Consider the following 19,586-nt stretch of genomic DNA (forward strand, 5'->3'; position numbering starts at 1 on the left):
CGACAAGGTGCGGGGGGCATAGCAGCCGGGTACCTATTATACATTATATCCCAGATTTACACTCCGTTGCAAGATGAGGTCACCCTCTCTTGGCCGGCACATTCGGCTCACTAGCAATACTGCAGAGACACGGCATCGAGCCAGCAGCTTTCTTGCAGAGTGCCAACATCCCCTCGTCCTGGATCTGCCAGGCGTCGGTTCGAACCTGCATGACCTGAACTGTGAGTATTTGCTCCATCGAGGCCCCCTGCTGTCCAAACAGTCAGCTGGGTCTCCGAAGACACCAAGCCACTTCCTTTTTCGCCGCTCCCGTCGGATATGCTCAGCGCGACCTTCGCTGCCGAGGCCACAATAGCCTTCAACGATTCCCCCGCGCAGGGCCCGTTCACCCTCACCATGTCCACAGCTCCATCGGGTTGCCGCTGCCCAAAATCAGCAGGGACGAGCTGTTTTGCGCCGTTGAGCTGACATGGCGTGACTTATTATTGTTATGCCGTGGATATCATCGTGCAGCACTTAGAATGATGATTGATGGGAAGGAGTTCAAGGTTGGAGGGGGAAGTGAAACCGATGGACTCGCCCGCCTTTTTTGCAGCAACTTGGCGATTTCTTTTGTTGAGATAGGTACCTTCGTCCTACTGTGTAGGCAGTCGGTGCCCTGCCCACACAGTGCGATCTTCGTGGAGTTCGCACGGGGAACTGCCCAAGCTTTACTCCGGAGGTTCGTTCCCAAATGGCCAGTTCCAAATTCAAGAACCCGCTGTTGTACACTTACGGATACCTCGAACCTTGAACCTGTTACATCCGCTCGGACACACTGCGTACAACTCGCTGTACGCCGAGTCTGCGAAATGCTCCGGAGGAGCCACAAGAAATCGCGGGCTGGATGCCTCGAATGCAAGCGTCGCCATGTCAAGGTAGGTAGGTTTTGTTGGTTCCCTTTCGAGACTCCCGCTGTCTGCCATTTGCAATTGACTTTTCCGATTTCAAACTGCGTTGTGTGTGCCGGTGCTAACAGCGCGAGGTGTCGTCGTGACGCCCTTTGTTGACTACTCCGTAGTGTGACGAGCAACGCCCCAAATGCATCATTTGCACACTCTCAGGAAGGGACTGCGGCTATCCTCCAGCCCAACCTGCCGGCGCCCCTCGCGGCCCCAGTGCTGCGGCAGCTCCCGCCAGCCCTGCCGAGCCCGCGGCATCCTTTGCAGCCCCCACCGGCACGGGCAACGCGGCTCCTGTAGCCGGTGTTCCCCTTCCAGACATTGCCCGCCGCGGGCCGCCGTTGCAGCAGGACGCCGACCAGGTCCTTCCCGAGGTCAACCTGGACCACATGGAGTTACTCATCAGCTTCAAGTTCGAGGAGCACGCGCCCGAGCTGAACGTCGAGCAGCACGAGTTCTCCTCTGGCCTCCTTTTCAAGTGTGCGCTGGACGCTCCCTATCTGATGCACCAGCTCCTCGCCGTCTCTGCCCGGCGCCTGGCCGCGCAAAAGCCTGAGCGAGCCAACCACTTCCTGGAGCTAGCCATGCGCTTGCAGACCAAAGCCGTCTCTATCTACAACGAGACAGCCGCCAAGGCCCAGATCGACCAGACTAACTGCTCGGCCCTCCTCCTCTTCTGCTCCCTGCTGGGCCGACACCTATTGGCTGATCTACTAGCGAGGCGAGACGCCGACTTTGGAGACTTCCTCGCCCGCTTCCTCGAGTTTCTCTCCATCTCCCGCGGCCTGATGGCCATGTCAGTCGCCGCTTGGGACCTGTTGCTCCAATCGGACATCAGGCACCTCGTCCTCTGGGCGCTCGAGATCGCGCAGTCGGTTCCTAGAGGTCACCACTGCGACGGACTACGTCGCCTCGTAACAGAGTCGACCGATCTGGACGAGGAGTCCAAGGAGGCTTGCATGACGGCCATCGCCTATCTCCAAGTTGGCTTCGACAGCCTCCTCGGCGGTGACTCGCGAAATCAGCGGTACTTGATGGTCTTTATGTGGTATGTTTTGGAGGCTAAGAGTTCTGGTGGCCATCGCTCACCACAAGATCAGGGCTCCAGCGGTACCTCAGAAGTTTGCCGACCTGCTCGCACAGCGGCGACCCGAGGCTGTGGCCATCATGGGCTACTGGGCCCTTCTTCTCCATTACAGCCGCTCTTTATGGCACGTTGCCGACTCGGGCTCGCATCTGCTGAACAGCATCTCCCAGTACCTCGGACCGGACTGGGACAACTGGTTGTCGTGGCCCCTCTCTGCCCTTGCTCCCTGCATGAACCACTCGGATCGCAAGGTCGACGGACCTGATCAACAACAAAGCTTCTTGTTGCGGCTCGTCTGAGGAGCAATAATCCGTTGATTCATGAGACTGAAAAGAGAAGAAAAAAGACAAAAAATCGGCTACATGCTTATAAAATCAAAAATTGCATGCAACATCCACAAACGAAAACAAAGTAGAACCAAGCAATTCCTCTTCAGCCACTCAACAAACGGGGCATCCTTCACCTGCCGTCCGTGCTGCCCCTTGGCTTTATTTCTTGCTCGAAGTCGCTCCGACGGGGTTCCAGGCCGCCTCGAAGACAGACTCGTGGACAAATCTGTCCAGTCCCGTGCGGTTGCTGAGCGACGCAGCGAACGGGTCGCTGCTGATGATCTTCTTGACCTTGTCGTTTCTTGAGCTCTCTTTCTTGTCTAACTTTTCCTTGCCCTTGCCCTTGCCCTTGGACGTGGAGCTGCTCGAGCTGCTTCCTTTGTCTAACCGATCAAGCGTTAGTTTCAACACGATGTTGCGGCCTTGGATGAGAGATGGCTGACAGTTTGAGGAAGAGGGGCTGGAGTTGGCCATGGTGAGGTGAGGTGTGCCGACTATACGATGTTGCCGAATCTTGAGGCAGTTGGGCTATCAACGAGACTGTGTTCGCGGTGAGATGAGGGCTTGCGACTGGGGAGCCACGGGCAGCGACGGCATGCCCCTTTATACACGACTCTAGGGAGAAGGTACGTCTGCTGACTCTTTCATTCCATCCCCTCCGCAGATCGTATCGCTAGTCGCGCATCGCGTCTTCCCGACCCGAGATGTCACAGCTCAGGGACGAGGCAACCGTTTTCACATGCCACCAATCCATGCTATCAAGGGTCACATCCGGTCTGTCTCGGGTCGTTCGACTGACGGAGAGGATTGCGGGCCGGAGGTGCGGGTGGCGTACCTAGAGAGCCACGTTGTTTACCGAAACCAGGGACTTGGGTTGTAAGAACCTGCGGCATATACAGATACACCGCCAAAAGCGAGCTGTTTCCTCGGCTAGGTCGGCCGTATTCTTGTGCAACCATTGAGGGCCCTCCTGGGTTTAGACCGGAATCCCACTTCTCTTGAAAATCCACCACGCTGAGTCTCCTGCGCGCCACCAAGGGTTCCCTCGGTCCCGGGTTCCGTGTGACTGAACAGGCTCAGCAGGAACAAAACCTATTGCCATCGCTCCAAGAGGCCCATTCTAACGTTCACCGCCACCTCCAGCAGTGCGAGCCTCTGACACTCGTCACTCCTCTTACGCTAGTCATCGCGTCAGAAGCTTGCAAAAGGTTGCTGCGCCGACGTCGTACAAAACGATTAAACACTGCTAGCGTGGCCCCGTCGGAATCTCCGAATCGCCATGAGAAACTGCTTTTCGGTCGACTATACATCCAGTGCGTCGGAAATAATGGGGATCCTCCTCCTCAAGAAGGCAACGAAGGAAACACGTCTACGGGTACTTGCAGTGTCTGCCACCGCCCGGCATTTGGAATGCCATTGGGGATGGGGCTTGCATGCGGTCACACCTCATCCGCGGGCCGCAAAAGTGCGGTTTTTGCCCGGCAGCAATGCCGCCAACCTCCCACACGTCGCGTGGACTTCCGAATGGCTAGATGCCGAAAAGCTCATGCTCCAGGGGTGCTGCACCGACCAACATCGAGTAAGCAAGAGCTGTTGTCACAAGATCGAGCATGCATAGGCCCGCCGGAAGGCGTTGCCGTACCTGGGATGTTGCGACGCGGTGTTCCTTGACCCGCAGCTCTGACATCGAAAACGCCACCGCCGGTTAACGGTGCCAACTGTCTTCCCGAGTCCCTCTTCAGCCAACCTTACATCGCCGAAGAATCATTCCTGGGGCGTCATCGGGGACCCACCACACCTCTGGGCGTGGTGGGTTTGACAGCAGATGCCCCATGACCAACGCTCATGAACCGCTATCATCTGGTGAAATTGGGGCTGCCGCGAGGTCATGCCGCGACGCCAGGATGGCAGAATCAAACCGAATTGGCATCCCTGTAACGCCACAGCGTGAGAGCTTGGTCTCGCATCATACCCAACAGCTGATCTGACATGTGATGGCATAGGCTGGGGAGAACTCGTGCATGCAGTTTACCCCTCTGCCTTGAATCACCCGCGGCCATTGTTCACAAAGTTTGACATGTTTCTCTGGGAACAGTACCCGGCCCCATCACGGAAGCTGCGACACTTCGGAAGAATCGCATGGAACGACACTAATGGGCGCTCCGAGACCGGCCGCGATGAGGATTCGGGATCAACCGCAGCCCGGCATCAGTCCAATTCGCCAATAAGGGTCCTACTGCCTGCTCAGCGAGGTTCTCGAATCGTCTGACCTCCAACTTCGGTCCCCAGTATCGGCGCCACCACGTCTCCCGGAAAACTTCCCGGGAGCGCACAGCAGGAGAGCCGTCAAGTCCGCCACGAAGCCGAGCCGAGAAGACGGCCACGATGACAACCAAACAGGGGGTATCCCGTGGTAGGACAATGCCATATGGCGATTATGGTTGAGGTTTCACGACAGCCAGCTCGGAACTTGTCAAGTCTAAGCGCAGCTTGATGTTGCGCCGCATCTTCCCTTTCGTCGAAACCGCCCCAAGCCCAATCGTCCAGCACACCTCTGGGCCGGAAGAAGTGGGCTTCGTCGTCAGCAAGCACACCATTCGTCTCTTCTTCTCGGCCGAAGCGTTGGATCACGGGTTGTCGCCAGCGCAGGCCGTCAATGGCTGCGGCCTGTCGTTGCCTCATCTTGGCGGTTAAGGCGACCAACTTCTGGCCGTCTCAAATCCGGCGCTGCGGTAAGGTCGCCTCGTCTCGAGTTCTCGATCGTCGGCCGCTCGGAGGATGCTGTGTACAAGTCGTCACATTGTCCACTCACCAATGGCTTGCTTGTTCTCACCGCCATTTGGTGTCGAGACTCTCGCTGACTGAGCAAGCTCACGCTCGCGCAATCTCTCACCGGGGCGGGACCCCTCGGGAATCTCCACGGGGCAAGGCGATCCGCAAGGTACACGGCTTCATGGAGGGAGAGGGCAACCAAGTAAAGGCATGCATCGGCACATCTCAACGTACGACGACGGCCCGGAGCGAAGCACCAGCCGCTGAACCGCACAACTGCCGAAACCGCCTGCTGCCATGTGGTAAGCATTTTGCTCGTTGCTCATACGCCCGATACCGGCCGAGACTGTGCGACTGAACCTCCGGGCATTCCGCTCCGAAGCAGCTTGGTAGCTTTGCTCGTGGTCGTCTCTATGCACTCGGCAAGTCTACATTATAGACTCCGAACAGCAAGACTTCCAACGGGCCAGGGGCTCCATCCACGCTTAGTACAGCAGCAAAGATTGATATCGCAAGCACTGCCGTAGAAGGTCACCGAGGCAAGTCCCCTGAACTGACACAGCGTGACGGCCATCCCGCTGTGCGCTCATACCGGGTTGGGCGAGGATTTGGGGCACGTCAACTTACAGCATCAAGCGACTCGACAGGACATATCAGCACGGGCTCCTGGGGGCTGTGGGGTAGGCGGGGGAATCGGAGGCAGGCGTCATCAGGTCGCTGCTCTGTAGAACTACTTGATCACCCAGGTGGTCTGCTTGGGGATGGCGCTCTGATGCGGACTGGTACCGTATTCAAGGAGCTTGACGGAATGGTTCGGCAAAGTAATCAGCCTTCTGTGTATGGAGTCTTAGGTGTTGTTTCTTAAGAAACGACTGCCCAGCCTTAGTTAGTAATAGTTCTCCAAGCCCACTCAGGGGTATGTCTGGTTACGGTTGCTCAAATAGTTACATTCTGATGCAATTTGCTCTCTTCTAAGATCATGCGGTCACCAATTGCAAATCCCTTAAGCTTGTCATAGGGGCTTCCTCCTACTGACGGCAAGAAGTCCAGATTCCCTGATTGTGCAGGTGATTGTCCTTAACCACTCTGGTGGTTATAGGGACGGAATTCACAGGCGCCTGTTGACTTGTTGTTCTTCCCCAAGATCATTTATTTAAGAGATTGTCCAGTTGATCCATGGATCGATTCCAGGAACCAAACCGCCGAGTTTTAAGGCAATAACACAGTACAGATCGGGCCTGCGTTCAAACACCCATACCATGCAGGGGCTTGGAGTCTTTTGACTTCTCGACTCTTCTCGAATTTGCTCCTCTGAGGCTTGTAGTTCTATCAGTCTGCCAGAGGTTTGGGAACTGAGGCCCGCAGTGATTGTGACGATGCTGAAGACGCACCATTCCTGCTAACGCTCAAGACTGGACCCTTCATTGGGACTTCTGTGAACTGCATCTCCTTGCTGCTTTGCACGGTCGACGTGTAGTGGCGCTCTCAGATTCGCTCAATCAACCAAATCAGTTCCGGCGGAAGGATCTACATCAAACATCCTCAAGTTCAAATGGTTTCCCGCCCAATGACTACTTCATGGCTTCTCACAAGGGACCCTCTCTGAACCTTTGCTGCCTTGTGTGAACATACTTAAGCTTGACAATAACTAGTTCATGGAATTTCTTTTGATTGGACATTGTCGTTTGTGGTTGAGGTCTTGTTCCGCTCCGTAGTATGCTAGGTAGGCAGACGTATGACGTTACCATGCTCTTTTACCTGTATGTGTACATTACATGGCAGCAAGCTTTGTATGCAGTCTGAACTCGGTGACGAAGTGGCTGAGATCGGAGATTGCCCTGGATAAAGTAAGCAATATTGCGATTTAAAGCAAGATCTTGGCCCACCCGAGGGTCCGAATGATTGGCGGCCTAGAACTTGTGGGTCTGATCTCGGCGGCCTCTGACCCCACCAGGAGTGGAAGGAGCAGGCGCTGGCCAACTTGTGGCTTCATTCACGTTTGAGAGCCCGAGTACTTGAAGGGGAATCGACTGGCAGCCCGAACGCTGCGGCCCAAACAGGAGTCGCAGAAGGTGCCTCCCAGTTGCTCCCAGTTTCAATCCTGCTGGCTGGCCAAACACGAGACAGGTGAAGAGCATAAAGTGCCTTTAGTTACTTTTTGGTACTTTTAATGACTCGCCTGACAATTTACGAGTTCGGCAACCCGTTCGCCCACCAATCACAGTCGGCACTTCCGGCCGGTCCGTGCCCGCGGCCTGGCGCCTGGCCCAAAATGCCCAATCTGGTTCGGCAGCAGGCTCAATTCCTGCTGGGGACCTTCCGGTTCCTCCCAAGCCCCGGGAGGTGTCGCACACACACGCACACACGCTTGGCCTGCCTGCCCAGGGCAGATCTCCGTGGCTGCGCCCACGTTTGCTCCAGGTGACGGGGATACCGGTTTCTCACCCGCTCATCCACGCCCATTTTCTCTCGCTCGTTTCTGCTTTCCTCTCACGCCCTCGCTTCCCTTGCCAACTCGAGTTTGCGATCGATCGCATAACGACGGGAACAACGCCCACGGACCCCTTCCGCTCGTTTATGAGAACCCGGGTTACGAATGGTGTCGGACACGCGGCGCCCCGAAAATCGAATTGACGCAGGCCTCCGGAGTACACGGCCCCTACCCCTACGACGGTGACACACCCCCGCTGCGTCTCCAGACCTCGTGGCTTTGCCAACCGAAGAAGAGGCCTCCTTGCGAATTACCCCTTTTCTGAGCCCATCCGCGGGCGGTGACGGTTGATGCGAGTGCTGTGAGGGCCTTTCCGAACATTCCGGCGACGAAACGACCAACGCAACGAATTGCGAAACGGAAGAAAGAGAACGTTGATACCGTGATTTAGCGGCGCTGAAGGGCTTTGGGTGCTGCTTCCGGTGCCTCTTTTCTTTGTCCATATCCAGATTCCGGACCTGGTCGTGCCTCTCCTCCGAGTTGGTTCTCGGCGGTTCTGTCGTTCAAGAACCGACGCTCTCCTTGTTCTTGTGGCCTGAGGTTGGCGTGGTTGGATCATTCGTCGTGCGATACCAACACTAACGACGATCGGTGCTGGCGACGCTTGCTGGCCCCTGGACCCCGTTCGACCACTTCACTCGATATCCGCTTGCAGCTGCGTTGACAGCTGCGTAGCGTCACGTCCTCTGCAAGATGGGTATGTCGAATTCCATCCCAAGCGGCGCCATCTGCTTGCGCAGTTGGCTTTCACGCCACCGACTCGACGCTAACGACTCGTTGCAGAGACTACGCTCTTTCCTGTAACAGCATTACCGACGTGTGTCACGAATTGCGGTAGTTTATACGACGTCAATGGCGCCTGCGTCCCGCCGGCCACGACGACGGCCGCTGAAAGTGTTTACGCTAGCTGCTTTTGCAACAATCCTAAACTCGCACCATTCAAGACGGGCACCACCGGAGTGTGCGATAACGCCTGTGCCGCAACCACCGACCTGGGAAGCATCCAAAGCTGGTTCACGAGTTTCTGCAACAACATCGCTGCTGTTGCGGTCGACACCACGACAGTCACATCCTCGACGTCATTGGCACAAGCGGGCTCGAGTAACAATGGGGGCGGCGGCGGGACATGGTATGAATAGCCCCTTTTTCCCAAGGACTTGCTGAAACAAGCGGACGCGGCTCGCCGTTCGGTTGATCGCCTACCGCGTCTTCCATCCCGTGTCTGTCTTGCAAGCATGACACTGACTTGGCACGTTCTGCAGGATTGATACCCACTACCAGTGGGTGATCTTTCTCGTCATCATGATCGTCGGCATCGTCGGCATCTGGGTCGGCGCCTGCATTTGGCGCCGGCGCTACCTCCGCAAGAAGGACCGCGGGTACGCCCTCGGCACCAACCTGGCGCGCACCACGGCATTCGGCCCCGCCGTACCCAACGCCAGCAGCGCCGGGTCGGTGCACGCGTCCCAGCCGGGCGCGTTTCAACCCACCCCAGTCGGCGGCGCCGGCGTGTTTGCGGAGAAACCGCAGAAGGCGAAGAAGAAGTGGCTTGTCCGTGAGCGAACGTAGGACAATCTACAGAAGGGGGTATGATCTCGGACTTCACGCACTAGACCTCGTATATATCGGGCGGCCCCCTCCCTTCCTTTTTTGTTTACTGCATGCATACGTGGATGGATATACGGGCCAAGGCTTATCACCCTGCCTTCTACGGACGCAACCTGATGCGATGTACATTTGGTTTTTCCTCGTAAAATCCAGTGTAATCAGCTTGGGATATCTTTCCTTTTCATTCTTTTATTTGTTTTCCTCTTTGAAGAAAACGGCCGGGACCAGGAGGCGATGGGAATGACATGTCTGGGTGTTGGCGTTGATCGCGGGGCCGGAGTCGGCGGTTTGCAAAGACTTTTTTCTCTTTTCCTCTCTCTTTGCCCCCTTCACTTTCACGATCTCTCAATCAGCACAGTATCTATTTTGGTTGCCGGAGGCAACGTCACGTGTCCATATCGTCGTATGCTATCTTCGTATCTATGCCATCGTGCGCTGCATCCACCTCGGGCGGTTGCGAGTTTCCCAGTTCTGATGTGCGAGGGTTCTGGAGGAAAAGACGGCGAGTGGGAACCTGAGTGGGTCTGGCTAGTTAGGAGATTTCTTGCGCCTCGGCAGTCAAACAAATCCCCTTGTGGTGTAGTTGGCTATCACGTTCGGCTGTAAAGGAATTTATTGATTACCGAAAGGTCACCGGCTCGATTCCGGTCGAGGGGACATTTTTTTTTCCCACGTTCTCTCACCCCTGAATCCTCGGCCGCTTTTCCACTGGTTTCCCACTTCCTTCACAGCATTGTTCGCTTCCATTTGCAACATTATTACGAGTCTGTAATCTGTCTTCGCCAGGCATACAATTCATGGAGAAACAGTGTCGATTCAAGGGGAGATGGGAGGGTAAGGGTGAACCACCATCCGAGCTCAGGATGCAGCAGCACGCGCACCACACCGCAACGTTCTATGCAAACGGCTGCTTCAAAAGACTAGCGTCTATAGAGACTAATGCCTATCGATACCAATCCTGCCATCCGCATTGCCCTATTGATACTGTGTGTATACCCTGATGCACGTGTGTCCAACAGTAGCGGTAATCATGCTTCAACCCCCACCAATGAATGACCGATTGCCAGGCTTGCCCAGCAGAACTCAAAAGAGGAACGAGCATCAGCAACGTCAGTACGCCTGAACGCCAATGCCGCCACCTCGTATTCTGCACAAGCCATCCATCTATTGGACGCCCCCGCCGACTCATCGGAGAGGCAGCTCCTGAGCCTCCAGCTTGGCCTGCTCCTCCGCCGCGTCCATGTACAAATCGATCAGACAACCAGCCGACCACGCCTGGGTAGGACTCTGTTATTTATGACACGTCAGTCGCGGCCGAGCTCCGGGACAAATGAATGAACGACATAAAAGAGATAGAAAGCAAGAAAAGGAACGGAAGGGAAAAGAGGAGAGACAAACTCACCGAATCCGGACACTCCTCCCCATCCTTCTGCGTCAGCTCCGCGAGCCCCGCCCACGCGCTCCACTGCATCATCTCCTTGCACGCCTTGAGCCGCCTGGTGACCTGCTGGAACGCCTCGGTCCGGCTCTCCCGCGCGCCGACCCCGGCCCCCTCCCCATCCCCGTCCGTGGCCCCGCGGCGGCGCAGCAGATCAAACTTGAGCAGCGCGCGCAGGAAGAAGCCCGTGGGCCACAGCCACTCCGGTCCCTGGTGGTAGTTGCGGCCCTTGCTGGTGGCGAAGTCGTCGCTGTCCTCGCTGTTGCGGTAGTACGGCCGGTAGTTGAGGTCGGCCGGGTCGAGCGTGGCCATGCCGGATGGCCCGCGCAGGACGGCGTCGGCGACGCAGAGCGCGTGCATCGCGTGGGAGGGGTCGAAGAGGGCCGGGGCTACCGTCATGGCGATGGGGAAGTTGGGCCGCAGCTGGTAGTCCTCGTACTCCTTGCCGGAGCGGTACAGGTCTTTGTAGATGCCGCGGCGGTTGATCACTGCCGGGTTGACGTCGTACTGCGAGTCGGACGCGGCGGAGAGCGGGATGAAGTAGCACCGCTCGAAGTTATCCTTGATGAGGTCGGCCCAGGCTCGAAAGGTGATCTCGGAGCCGTCGGCCTTGCGGACACCGGATTGCTCGTACTTGCCCTCTTCATGCAGGGTGGCCACCCAGTTCAGAGCGCTGTACAGCAGACCGGTGATCTCGACAGCGGCGCCGTCACGCGGCGTTCCGGGGACGCCCTTGGAGCCTGCGCGCTCGCTCTCGCCCATCTTGTCCATCCAGGTGCCGCAGTTGTGCTGGTTTCCGCCAAAGACGAAGCCGTTGCTCCAGTCAACCTTGATCTCCTGGTTGAAACCCTCATCCTTCATCTGCATGTCCAAGCCGGGCCCGGCATTCGCCTCCCGAAACTTCATGCCTTCTGCGTGGCGCTGGAAGACCTCCTGGATGATCTCACGGATCGTGCTCTCCTTGCTATACGCTCTGGGGTCATCCGCGGGGAACCAGGTGTCATCGTATGGCAAAAATCGCCTCTTGACCTTCTCGTCTAGCAGCGACAGGCCGTCGGGTGCTATCCGGGTGTAATCCTGGATGGACTGTAAGAAGAACCAGACCGAGTCGCGAGCGTTGTACCGCGGGGTGTTGCCGCTTCCAAGAAGATTTGGGATCATCCCGTGCTTGAGGACGCTTGCAAACGCGCGGATGTGCTCCTTCGCCTCTTCGAAGCGGCCCGTACCAAGGTATAGACCTCGAAGAGAGATAAAGACATCTCTGCCCCAGCAACGCGCCCACTCGACCGCAAAATGTGGGAGGCCCGCCGCAAGCGACGGGACCAGGCGGTTGGGGTAGAGGGACGCAGACTTGACAAGGCCGGTTTGTTGGACACTGACCATGGCCAGGCTTTGCAGGAACCACTGTCCGTTACGGATGTTGGTACTCATGAGGGAGATACCCCTCTCGATGGCCGCCATGTAAGCGGTCCGCAGGACCAAGCCGAAGTACCGGGGAAGCAGGAAGCTGGGGATGCTGCGGATGGCGTCGAAACGCTCTCTTAGCCAAGCGGCGGGCTTGGAGAGCCGGACGTACAGCGGCTGCTGCGAGGCCCGCTCCAGCCTGCCCACGATGTAGTCGAGCGCCCACTGGCCCTCGCGGAGATTCTGACAGAGGGGATGTGCGAGGTTGTTGTCCTCGATGATGTCCTTGAGGACGCTCCACCAACCTTGCAAGCCAGCGTACACAAGCTTTCCGTGGCCCGGAATATCGTATACACCATCCCGGCCATCGCTGGCATCTCGCTCCTCCGGCTCACACTTGTACAGCAGATAATTCAAGTCGACCAGCTCGAGCTCCTCCATCGCGGCCTTGGCGCCGGACGTGACAAAGGTATCGAGGCCGCTCGAGTGCTCCGCCGCGGGGATCCAAGTCTCGAACAAGGCAATGCTGCCGGGAGGGAACCTGTCTCGGACAGTGATGATGGTGTCGTCTCCCTTGACCTCCATCCGGATCCCGGGCACGGCAATGAGCCGACTCGGAAGGCCGCGCAAGTGCCGCCTGTCGCTCAGCACTTCCTCCACAGCCTCCTTGCTCGCGTCAACCTCCAGCATCCAGCTGCCTAGATGCTTGGCCTTGGTCCCAGTCAGGCGGACGGGATTGAAGGCGCCATTCCCGTTGCCATAGCCGGGGAAGGCCGTGTGCGCGATTAGGAAGTACCCTTTCCGCGAGCCAGGGTGCACCCGGTGCACGGTTACGTACTCTTGTTCGTGGTGAATGTGCGTCTCGTCGTAGCCGTCCATGCCCATCAGCGTGTGGATCTGGTTGAGCAGCTTCTTGACCCCGGAAATGCCACCCTTGCCTTCTCCTACCGTCACGGGAAACCTGGACGCCTCAGACTCGTAGAGGCGAGTTTCTCTCACTAGGTCCACCAGTCTGGGATAAATTTCGTCGTATCCCATGACGCTCCCGATTGCCGTGGCACACATGCTTACCAGGGCTGCGTTGGGCAGGGTGTCACGGGCGTCCCGCTTCTGCGCCGGCACTTCATTGTCGTGGGTGCAATCCATGAACAGTGCTTGGATAGGGACAGGTTTGATGCGACGGATGGTCTCGCGTGTGTACTTGTACCCGTTTTCCGCATTCTCTCCATTTTCCAAGGTTGGACTGCGCACCTCGGTGCTTGTGATTTCATCCACTTCGAAGTTTCCGATGGGGCGGCCGCCGTGGCGATGGACAAGGCGGCTCAGCTCGCCGGTGCTCCAAGCCTGCATCGCCTCGCGGATGAGCGAGCTCAGGCCAAGCCTCTTCACGAAGACGTAGTCCATATCTTCGGAGCCAGTGAAGAGCTCGGCGACAACATACAGGTTCGGGCGGACACGGCGGGCCTCATCGAGAATGTGCTCGGCGACGTGAAGGGGAGTCGAATGGCAGTTGTCGATTCGGAAGCCGTGAAAGTACTTGGCAAGCATGCGGGCATACTTGGTCATGTGGTCCCAGAGCCACGGGCTGTCCTTAGGGCCGTTCCCGTAACGTAGCTTGGTGCAGTCACCCCAGACAATAACCTCGCGACGGAGGTAGACTCGGGACTCGGGACCCGCATTGTCAATTAGGGCATTTCCACCCCAAACCCATCCGTTGTTCACAAGCACCAAGTCTTCATCTTTGTGCCTCGCAGTCACTTCGTTGCGTGGGAGGCGGGTGAAATATGTTTCGATCAGAGGGTTCTCGCGGTTGATGGGGCCCAGCTTCGGCCCATGCTCATCGAGCCGGACGTATTTGATGCGGTTGAAGAGCTGCTGCATGATGTCGGACAATTCCGCGTCGTATTCCCGGTAAAACGGCACGTTGACAATGTCGAGCACCGCCGCTATCCTGGCGCGAACGGCGGCTTGGTCAACGGTGCCCTCCTTACCGGCCTCGTGTTTCCCGAACAGGGCTGACAAGAGGGCGGCAGCCACGCTGGGGTCAGCTCTCCTCCGGAAGCGCTCGCCAAGACGATCAGTGCCCCTGAGGCCGTGTTTCATGAGCCACTCTGCATGCTCTTCCGCCGTTGCGGAGCAGAGCGCCTCAATACCGCCGTCGCCAATGGAGCCGTCGGGGAATATCGTCTTGCCAATGACCCATGACTCGAGCGCCGCGTCCGCATCTCGGTCAACATCGATGACATAATACTCCCAAAGGCGGATGCTGGCGATGACCTCGGTCTTGATGGCGGCCATGATCTTGTCGAGGTCGTCGAGCGACTTGAGCTCAGTCGGAAGTCCGAGTTGTTCCAGCTTGAAGCCGAGCTCAAGCAGCTTCGAGTCGAGCAGATAGGCGGACTCGAGCCACGGGGCTGTGGTCAGGTTGTAACCGGCCTCCGGATGCTCCTGCAGCCACTGGCTGTTGTTGGCGGTGTGGTTGAGGACAATATCTGTCAAGCTGAGCAACGAATGGTTCTTCTCTAAGCTCTGCACCATCTTCTCGACGTCTTTCTCGCCCTCGGGGAAACACACGGGGTCCCACCCGAGCTGGTCGTACAGGCTGTAGGGCGAGTTGGAAACGCCCCTGACTTGAAGTGGAGTAAAGTGCACCATGTTGTAGCCGCGGTCACTGATGCCCCTGAGGTGGCGTTCCCAGTCCTGCGGGTACTTGCCCATGAACTTGCTGATGACGGAGAACACGGACAAGGCCGGCAGAGGCAGCGGCTGCCCGTCCAGCGTCAGGCGGGGGGCCACGTCTATATAGTACCATGGCGTTTTCTTGGTCCTCGTTTCGGAATCGTGGCTGGGTTCGGCCAATTGGCATGTGAGGGCCGGCAGCTCGGCGTAGGTGGTATAGAAGGCGTAGGCACCCGCTTCGTAGATCGGGATGGATATCTCAATCGTGCGATTGAAGTCCGGAACGAGCCTGAGCAAGGCCATCAGCATGCGACGCCACTCCTTCAACCGCCTTGGACCGTCACTTCGCGAAAAGGGGAACCTACTTGAACTCCCGAAACCTGTCGCGGCGGAACTCAACGCCTCGCTCGGGGATGTTGACCCACAGGCTGCCCTGACGGCAGATGCTCGACGTGCCCTCGATGGCGAAACGAACGGTTATGGGCTCATTGTGCTTGGGAGCAAGGGAGATGTACCCGCCGGCCACCTGTGGCGAGCCATCGTCGTTGAGCGGCAGCAGGTAGACCTCGTTGGAAACCATCGTTTTGGGGACCATGCCGGCGGCGGGGAGGGAGCTCTGGGGGAGCTCCAAGTTGAGGTGGGGAGCTTGGCTCCGTCGATCTTCCCCCTTGTACTGGGGTCTCCGAGGGTACTGACCACCGCGATCAGTCCCCAAGACACCAGACAAGGCAAAGGCACAGAAAAAGAGATCTAAGAAGCCTTGCCATCAGGGGGCGGAATGCGGTTTCAGAGAACTCTAAGTAATGCAAGGATAGACAAATACAGAGCTGTGGAGCGAAGGGCTGGGTTGGGACAATCCAAGACTTCCAAGGTTCCAGGTTTTGCTGACTCGGGGAGTTGAGTGGGGGAGAGAGCGCGCGAAAGCCTGGGGGAAAAGTCAAAGAGTCGGCACCAGGCAGACGTTGCAATTTTGAAGTACAACAAGTGCAGTGAACCGGTGGAAACAAGGCAACGGGCGGCTGCCCGACGCCGCCTGCATGTCCTCCAGGATTTTTTGCCCGGCAAGGCGCCTGCACGACGAAATTGGAAGTTTTAGGTCGCTCTGCCGGGCCTGCAGGCACGTTGTGTGGCGCAAATGCTATGCAAGAGCGTGTGATACGAATGACGGATTGATTGATTCGATGATGATGGTGGAATCTCCACCCTTACGTCTGTCTGTATGTCTAAGTACAATATCTGCGCTACTCTGGGCTATGGGGCTATAACGGATGCCCCTACCCCGGTAATGATGCCTTAATGCCTTGTAGGAAGTGCTTCCTACAATCTGCCGCTATATAAAAAGATCGACGCCCTCGTCGGTATAGTAATACTAATAATGATCTCGCTATATGCGGAGGATTTGCGGCGCTATAGCTGCTAAATGGTCCTTAGTGACCTACTGGTTATACTTTCTACCTAAGCCTTGGTATATAATGAGGTATTGTAGCTTGCTATTACGCTCCTATTGCACTATAATAGCGTTGATATATAACTCGGTTATAGTGATGGGATAGATAACTAGGAGCTATCTTCTATATAAGTCGAAGGTATATAGTTTTAGATGGTCAATGTTAACCATATTGTAGATTTTCTATAATAGTAGTATCTATAGTCGGTAGGCTAATCGTTTAACTTGCTCTAGGATAGTCAAAGGTCCTATATATTGCTAGCTGAACTTGCTGCTAATAACACTTATTGTAGGTATAGAGTAACTCTTATAGAGGCGTAACTACACCTTGTTACTAATGTTGAAGAAGCGAGCCTTATAGCGATAGTCGTAGTAATACTTAGTGGTTATAGCTACAATAGCGATAGCGTTGTAGGCGTCTAGGTGTATTTGTAATAGCGGCGTTATTGGCTTTGAGTCACAGTTGGCGATAACGTTGGCAATAGTGACTAGGTTAAAGCCTTTAGTAACTTCGTTAAGCGATATACTAGTTATAGCTATATAGGTAGTATTATATTCGAACTATAGAAGTAGAATAATTTCTAGCTATCTGTAGAAGTTATTAAAGGCCTAGATATAGTGCTATAAAGCCAATTCGATAGTCTAGATTATCTGCTTAGTTTAGCTATTGGTAGCTAGATAGTATACTATAGTGTATAGCAACTTAGTACCCAGTGACCGCTAAATGGTCTACTAGAGTACTACTATAAACTTTGGGTCTCTGTCGGAGAGTATAATCTTTAGGAGGCCCTAGTTCGCCATTATAAGCTAGTAGAGTAGATATTTGCCTTAGTCCTTGGAGGTCTATATAGTTTTGCCAAATATAATTTGGATTTCCTTGCTAAGCTTGTTAACGATAACTATAGCGGTGTTATAGGTCTCTATTGAAATTGAGAGGCCAACAATAAAGCCGATAATGATTATATAGTATAGGCACTTGTTGCTAATAAGTGGTTGTAGAGAGCTATATAGCTAGTAGTAATGGATGTCGTTGGCCTTGTATTTAGGGTATACGTCGATGTACTTGTAGACTATCTTTATAGGCTGACGAATAAAGAAATTACTAAGGCGTGCTCGCAATGCCTAGTATCCACGGTAGTTACTATTATAAATAGCGTTCAAGACGTTAGTTATATAAGTATATAGAATATAGAGGCGGGAAACCTAGCCGCCTATCTTCCAGAGAAGCCTATAGTGCAGTTGGAATAGCAAGGTCGCCCTGTTTTTAGGCGTAAGAGCGTTGTTCTAGTTGATAACCGAGAGGGTCTTCTTCTAGACGGGGTCTTCGAGATAACTACGTTGTAGGCGCTTAACAAAGTCTAAGTAGATATTCAATATAACTATGCTCGAGGTTGTACTGACTATAGGAATGCCTAGAGTAATATCCTCCTTAGTAGCTAGTTTAGGAAATATATAGATAGGTAGCAGTTACAATAGCTAGCCGCTCGTAGTATACAGTGCCCAATGCTCTATGTAGTTATCTAGAAGGTTATCAAGGCCGCCTATAGCGTTTAGATCTATAGGGTTGTTGGTTGATAGTATCTATAACAACGTATTGGGTACTACGTAGTATTTGCTAGGCTTATAGAGGATATAGAGGTCGTATTGACTAAGGTACTCTATAGCTCGGATAAGGCGCTTGTTCATCAGGGCGGATGATATAATATCCTTAGTTATATTGTTAAAGCCAAGGATAGCCTTATAATTAGTAAATACGTAGATAAGTAAGGAACATATCGCCGTTATCCACCTCTTGCATTTTGCTAGTGTCTACACCAAGCTAAGGACTTCTATCTCGGTAGGCTAGTACTTTTGCTCTATAAGAGAGAGCGTATACGAGAGGTAGGCGATAGGCTAGATAGCTATATACAGTAGATATATAGCGATAAGACTGTCTTCGCCAAGGATCTTTCGCAATGCTATAGGCTCAATATAGTAAATCTTAGTACCGATACTATACTAGGAGATATCGATATCTATATATAGGGGATCGCTATTGTAGAAGAAGGTGATAGCTATGTTGTAGGAGAGGGCCGCCTTAACCACTTTGAAAGACGCAAGTTCCTTAGCCATTGGCAACAACAACTATATAGCGTATAACCACGACTTTCTCTTGCCTTTGCGGTTATAGGTTTTCAGGAGGGCTATTTTCTATTGCTATAATAGAGCGATAAGGATAGAGTATAGTAGTATATTGTATTATATAAAGCCGGTAGCGCCAATAAAGTACTCGAGGTCCTTAAGGGTATATAGGAATTGCAAGGTAGTAATCGCTACTAGTCTTTCGGCTATAGTGGACATGCCTATGCTATTGACCATTTGGCCGAGCACTGTAGCACTGGGAAACGCGATAAATGACTTGTCAGGACTGATAGAGATATTATACTTACGTAACGCCTCGAAGACGACGTATAGGTAGGCAAGGTGGCCGCTAGAGGTGCCGAATTTACAGCTTCCAATGATAACGTCGTCGCAATATACGTCTATAGCGTCGATGTCCTTGAGGAGGAGGTCTATTTGCCGCTATATATATACGTTGCTATTATAGTAACTTATAACTATGTAGTTGAACGTATATTGGCCCTTAGTAGTGTTTATTGTAAATACCTAGCGGTTGTATAGATCAACCAACCATTGGTAATAGAACGCTATAGCATCTAGGATAGTAATGTATTTTGTATTGGCTAGCTGTGCTATAATGTTATCCTAGGATTTGACGGGGTAAGCGTTAGGGAGGACTATCTTGTTGAGCAGATGGATATCAACTACTATCTAGCCTTTCCTTATACCATTGGGCATAGTGCGCTAGATGACGAAGATAGGGAAGGAAAAGGGGACCTAGAAACGGGTCTTGGTGGCCTTATTAATGGCCTCGAGCTTGGTGACAGTGTCTTTGACGATGGATCTGTCCTCTATATTAATAGGATAGATATAGCATTTCTTAGGGATATAAACCTCCTAACTAGGGTATAGTTTAACTTATATCTATTGGTCTTAGTCAAGGTTAACGAAATCTTTGTCCTTAAAGACATCCTAGTATTCCGTTATAAGTGACTAGATAGGTACAAGCTCGTTGGGCGGAAGGTTGTAGATGGTGACGCTGTATAGGTGTTTGATAGTGTCGAGGCTAGCTGCCGAGATTCGTAGCTTATCTATAGGTTGTAGCTTCTTAATAGCAAGCTTGGTGGCTGTTAGGTCGTCTACTATATATGCCTAGCATCCTAGCGCGATAGAGGTGAGAGTGCTGAGCCGGTGGCCTCTAGGGACTGTGATAGGGTTGCTGGTGTCGTTCTATATAAGGATAGAAGATATATAGTAGTCGGCTACTACTACGAAGACTAAGATACGGTT

At 54.2% G+C, this 19,586-nt stretch overlaps 4 protein-coding genes and 1 non-coding gene across 5 annotated transcripts; 3 read left to right on the plus strand and 2 right to left on the minus strand.

Moving 5' to 3' along the window:
* Positions 1–851: 851 nt before the first annotated feature.
* Positions 852–2,799, plus strand: THITE_2143833 (uncharacterized protein; the record flags this gene model as incomplete). Its single annotated transcript, XM_003652506.1, has 4 exons — positions 852–917; positions 1,061–1,989; positions 2,042–2,230; positions 2,760–2,799. 4 exons carry the CDS (start codon positions 852–854, stop codon positions 2,797–2,799), a joined length of 1,224 nt encoding a protein of 407 aa, XP_003652554.1.
* Positions 2,800–8,099: 5,300 nt separating this feature from the next.
* THITE_2114180 (uncharacterized protein) lies at positions 8,100–9,326 on the plus strand. The gene is made up of 3 exons (XM_003652507.1): positions 8,100–8,317; positions 8,404–8,749; positions 8,883–9,326. The coding sequence occupies exons 1-3, from the start codon at positions 8,314–8,316 to the stop codon at positions 9,187–9,189; spliced, it is 657 nt and encodes a 218-aa protein (XP_003652555.1). The 5' UTR covers positions 8,100–8,313; the 3' UTR covers positions 9,190–9,326.
* Positions 9,327–9,796: 470 nt separating this feature from the next.
* Positions 9,797–9,885, plus strand: THITE_t48. The gene has a single exon. It is a non-coding gene; the product is annotated as a tRNA-Tyr (tRNA).
* Positions 9,886–9,974: 89 nt separating this feature from the next.
* On the minus strand, positions 9,975–15,565 carry THITE_2114181 (glycoside hydrolase family 13 protein). Its single transcript, XM_003652508.1, has 3 exons — positions 15,115–15,565; positions 10,631–15,038; positions 9,975–10,515 (listed from the first exon to the last, which is right to left on the minus strand). The coding sequence occupies exons 1-3, from the start codon at positions 15,327–15,329 to the stop codon at positions 10,414–10,416; spliced, it is 4,725 nt and encodes a 1,574-aa protein (XP_003652556.1). The 5' UTR covers positions 15,330–15,565; the 3' UTR covers positions 9,975–10,413.
* Positions 15,566–18,434: 2,869 nt separating this feature from the next.
* On the minus strand, positions 18,435–18,722 carry THITE_2044068 (uncharacterized protein; the record flags this gene model as incomplete). The annotated part of the gene is made up of 1 exon (XM_003652509.1): positions 18,435–18,722. A coding segment is annotated over one exon (288 nt), but the record flags the coding sequence as incomplete, so codon positions are not given.
* Between the last annotated feature and the right edge of the window lie 864 nt (positions 18,723–19,586).

This window comes from Thermothielavioides terrestris, chromosome 2 (genome assembly GCF_000226115.1).
Source record: "Thermothielavioides terrestris NRRL 8126 chromosome 2, complete sequence".
Lineage (NCBI taxonomy): Eukaryota > Fungi > Ascomycota > Sordariomycetes > Sordariales > Chaetomiaceae > Thermothielavioides > Thermothielavioides terrestris.

Bases quoted from the DNA above. Each gene is read 5' to 3' on its own strand.
- THITE_2114180 (XM_003652507.1), top strand. The intron at 8,750-8,882 runs GTATGAATAGCC...CACGTTCTGCAG, and splicing joins GGGGGCGGCGGCGGGACATG to GATTGATACCCACTACCAGT.
- THITE_2114181 (XM_003652508.1), bottom strand. From the start codon at position 15,329: ATGGTTTCCAACGAGGTCTACCTGCTGCCGCTCAACGACGATGGCTCG. The intron at 15,039-15,114 runs GTAGGTTCCCCT...GGCCTTGCTCAG, and splicing joins GACAGGTTTCGGGAGTTCAA to GCTCGTTCCGGACTTCAATC. The intron at 10,516-10,630 runs GTGAGTTTGTCT...CATAAATAACAG, and splicing joins GGGAGGAGTGTCCGGATTCG to AGTCCTACCCAGGCGTGGTC.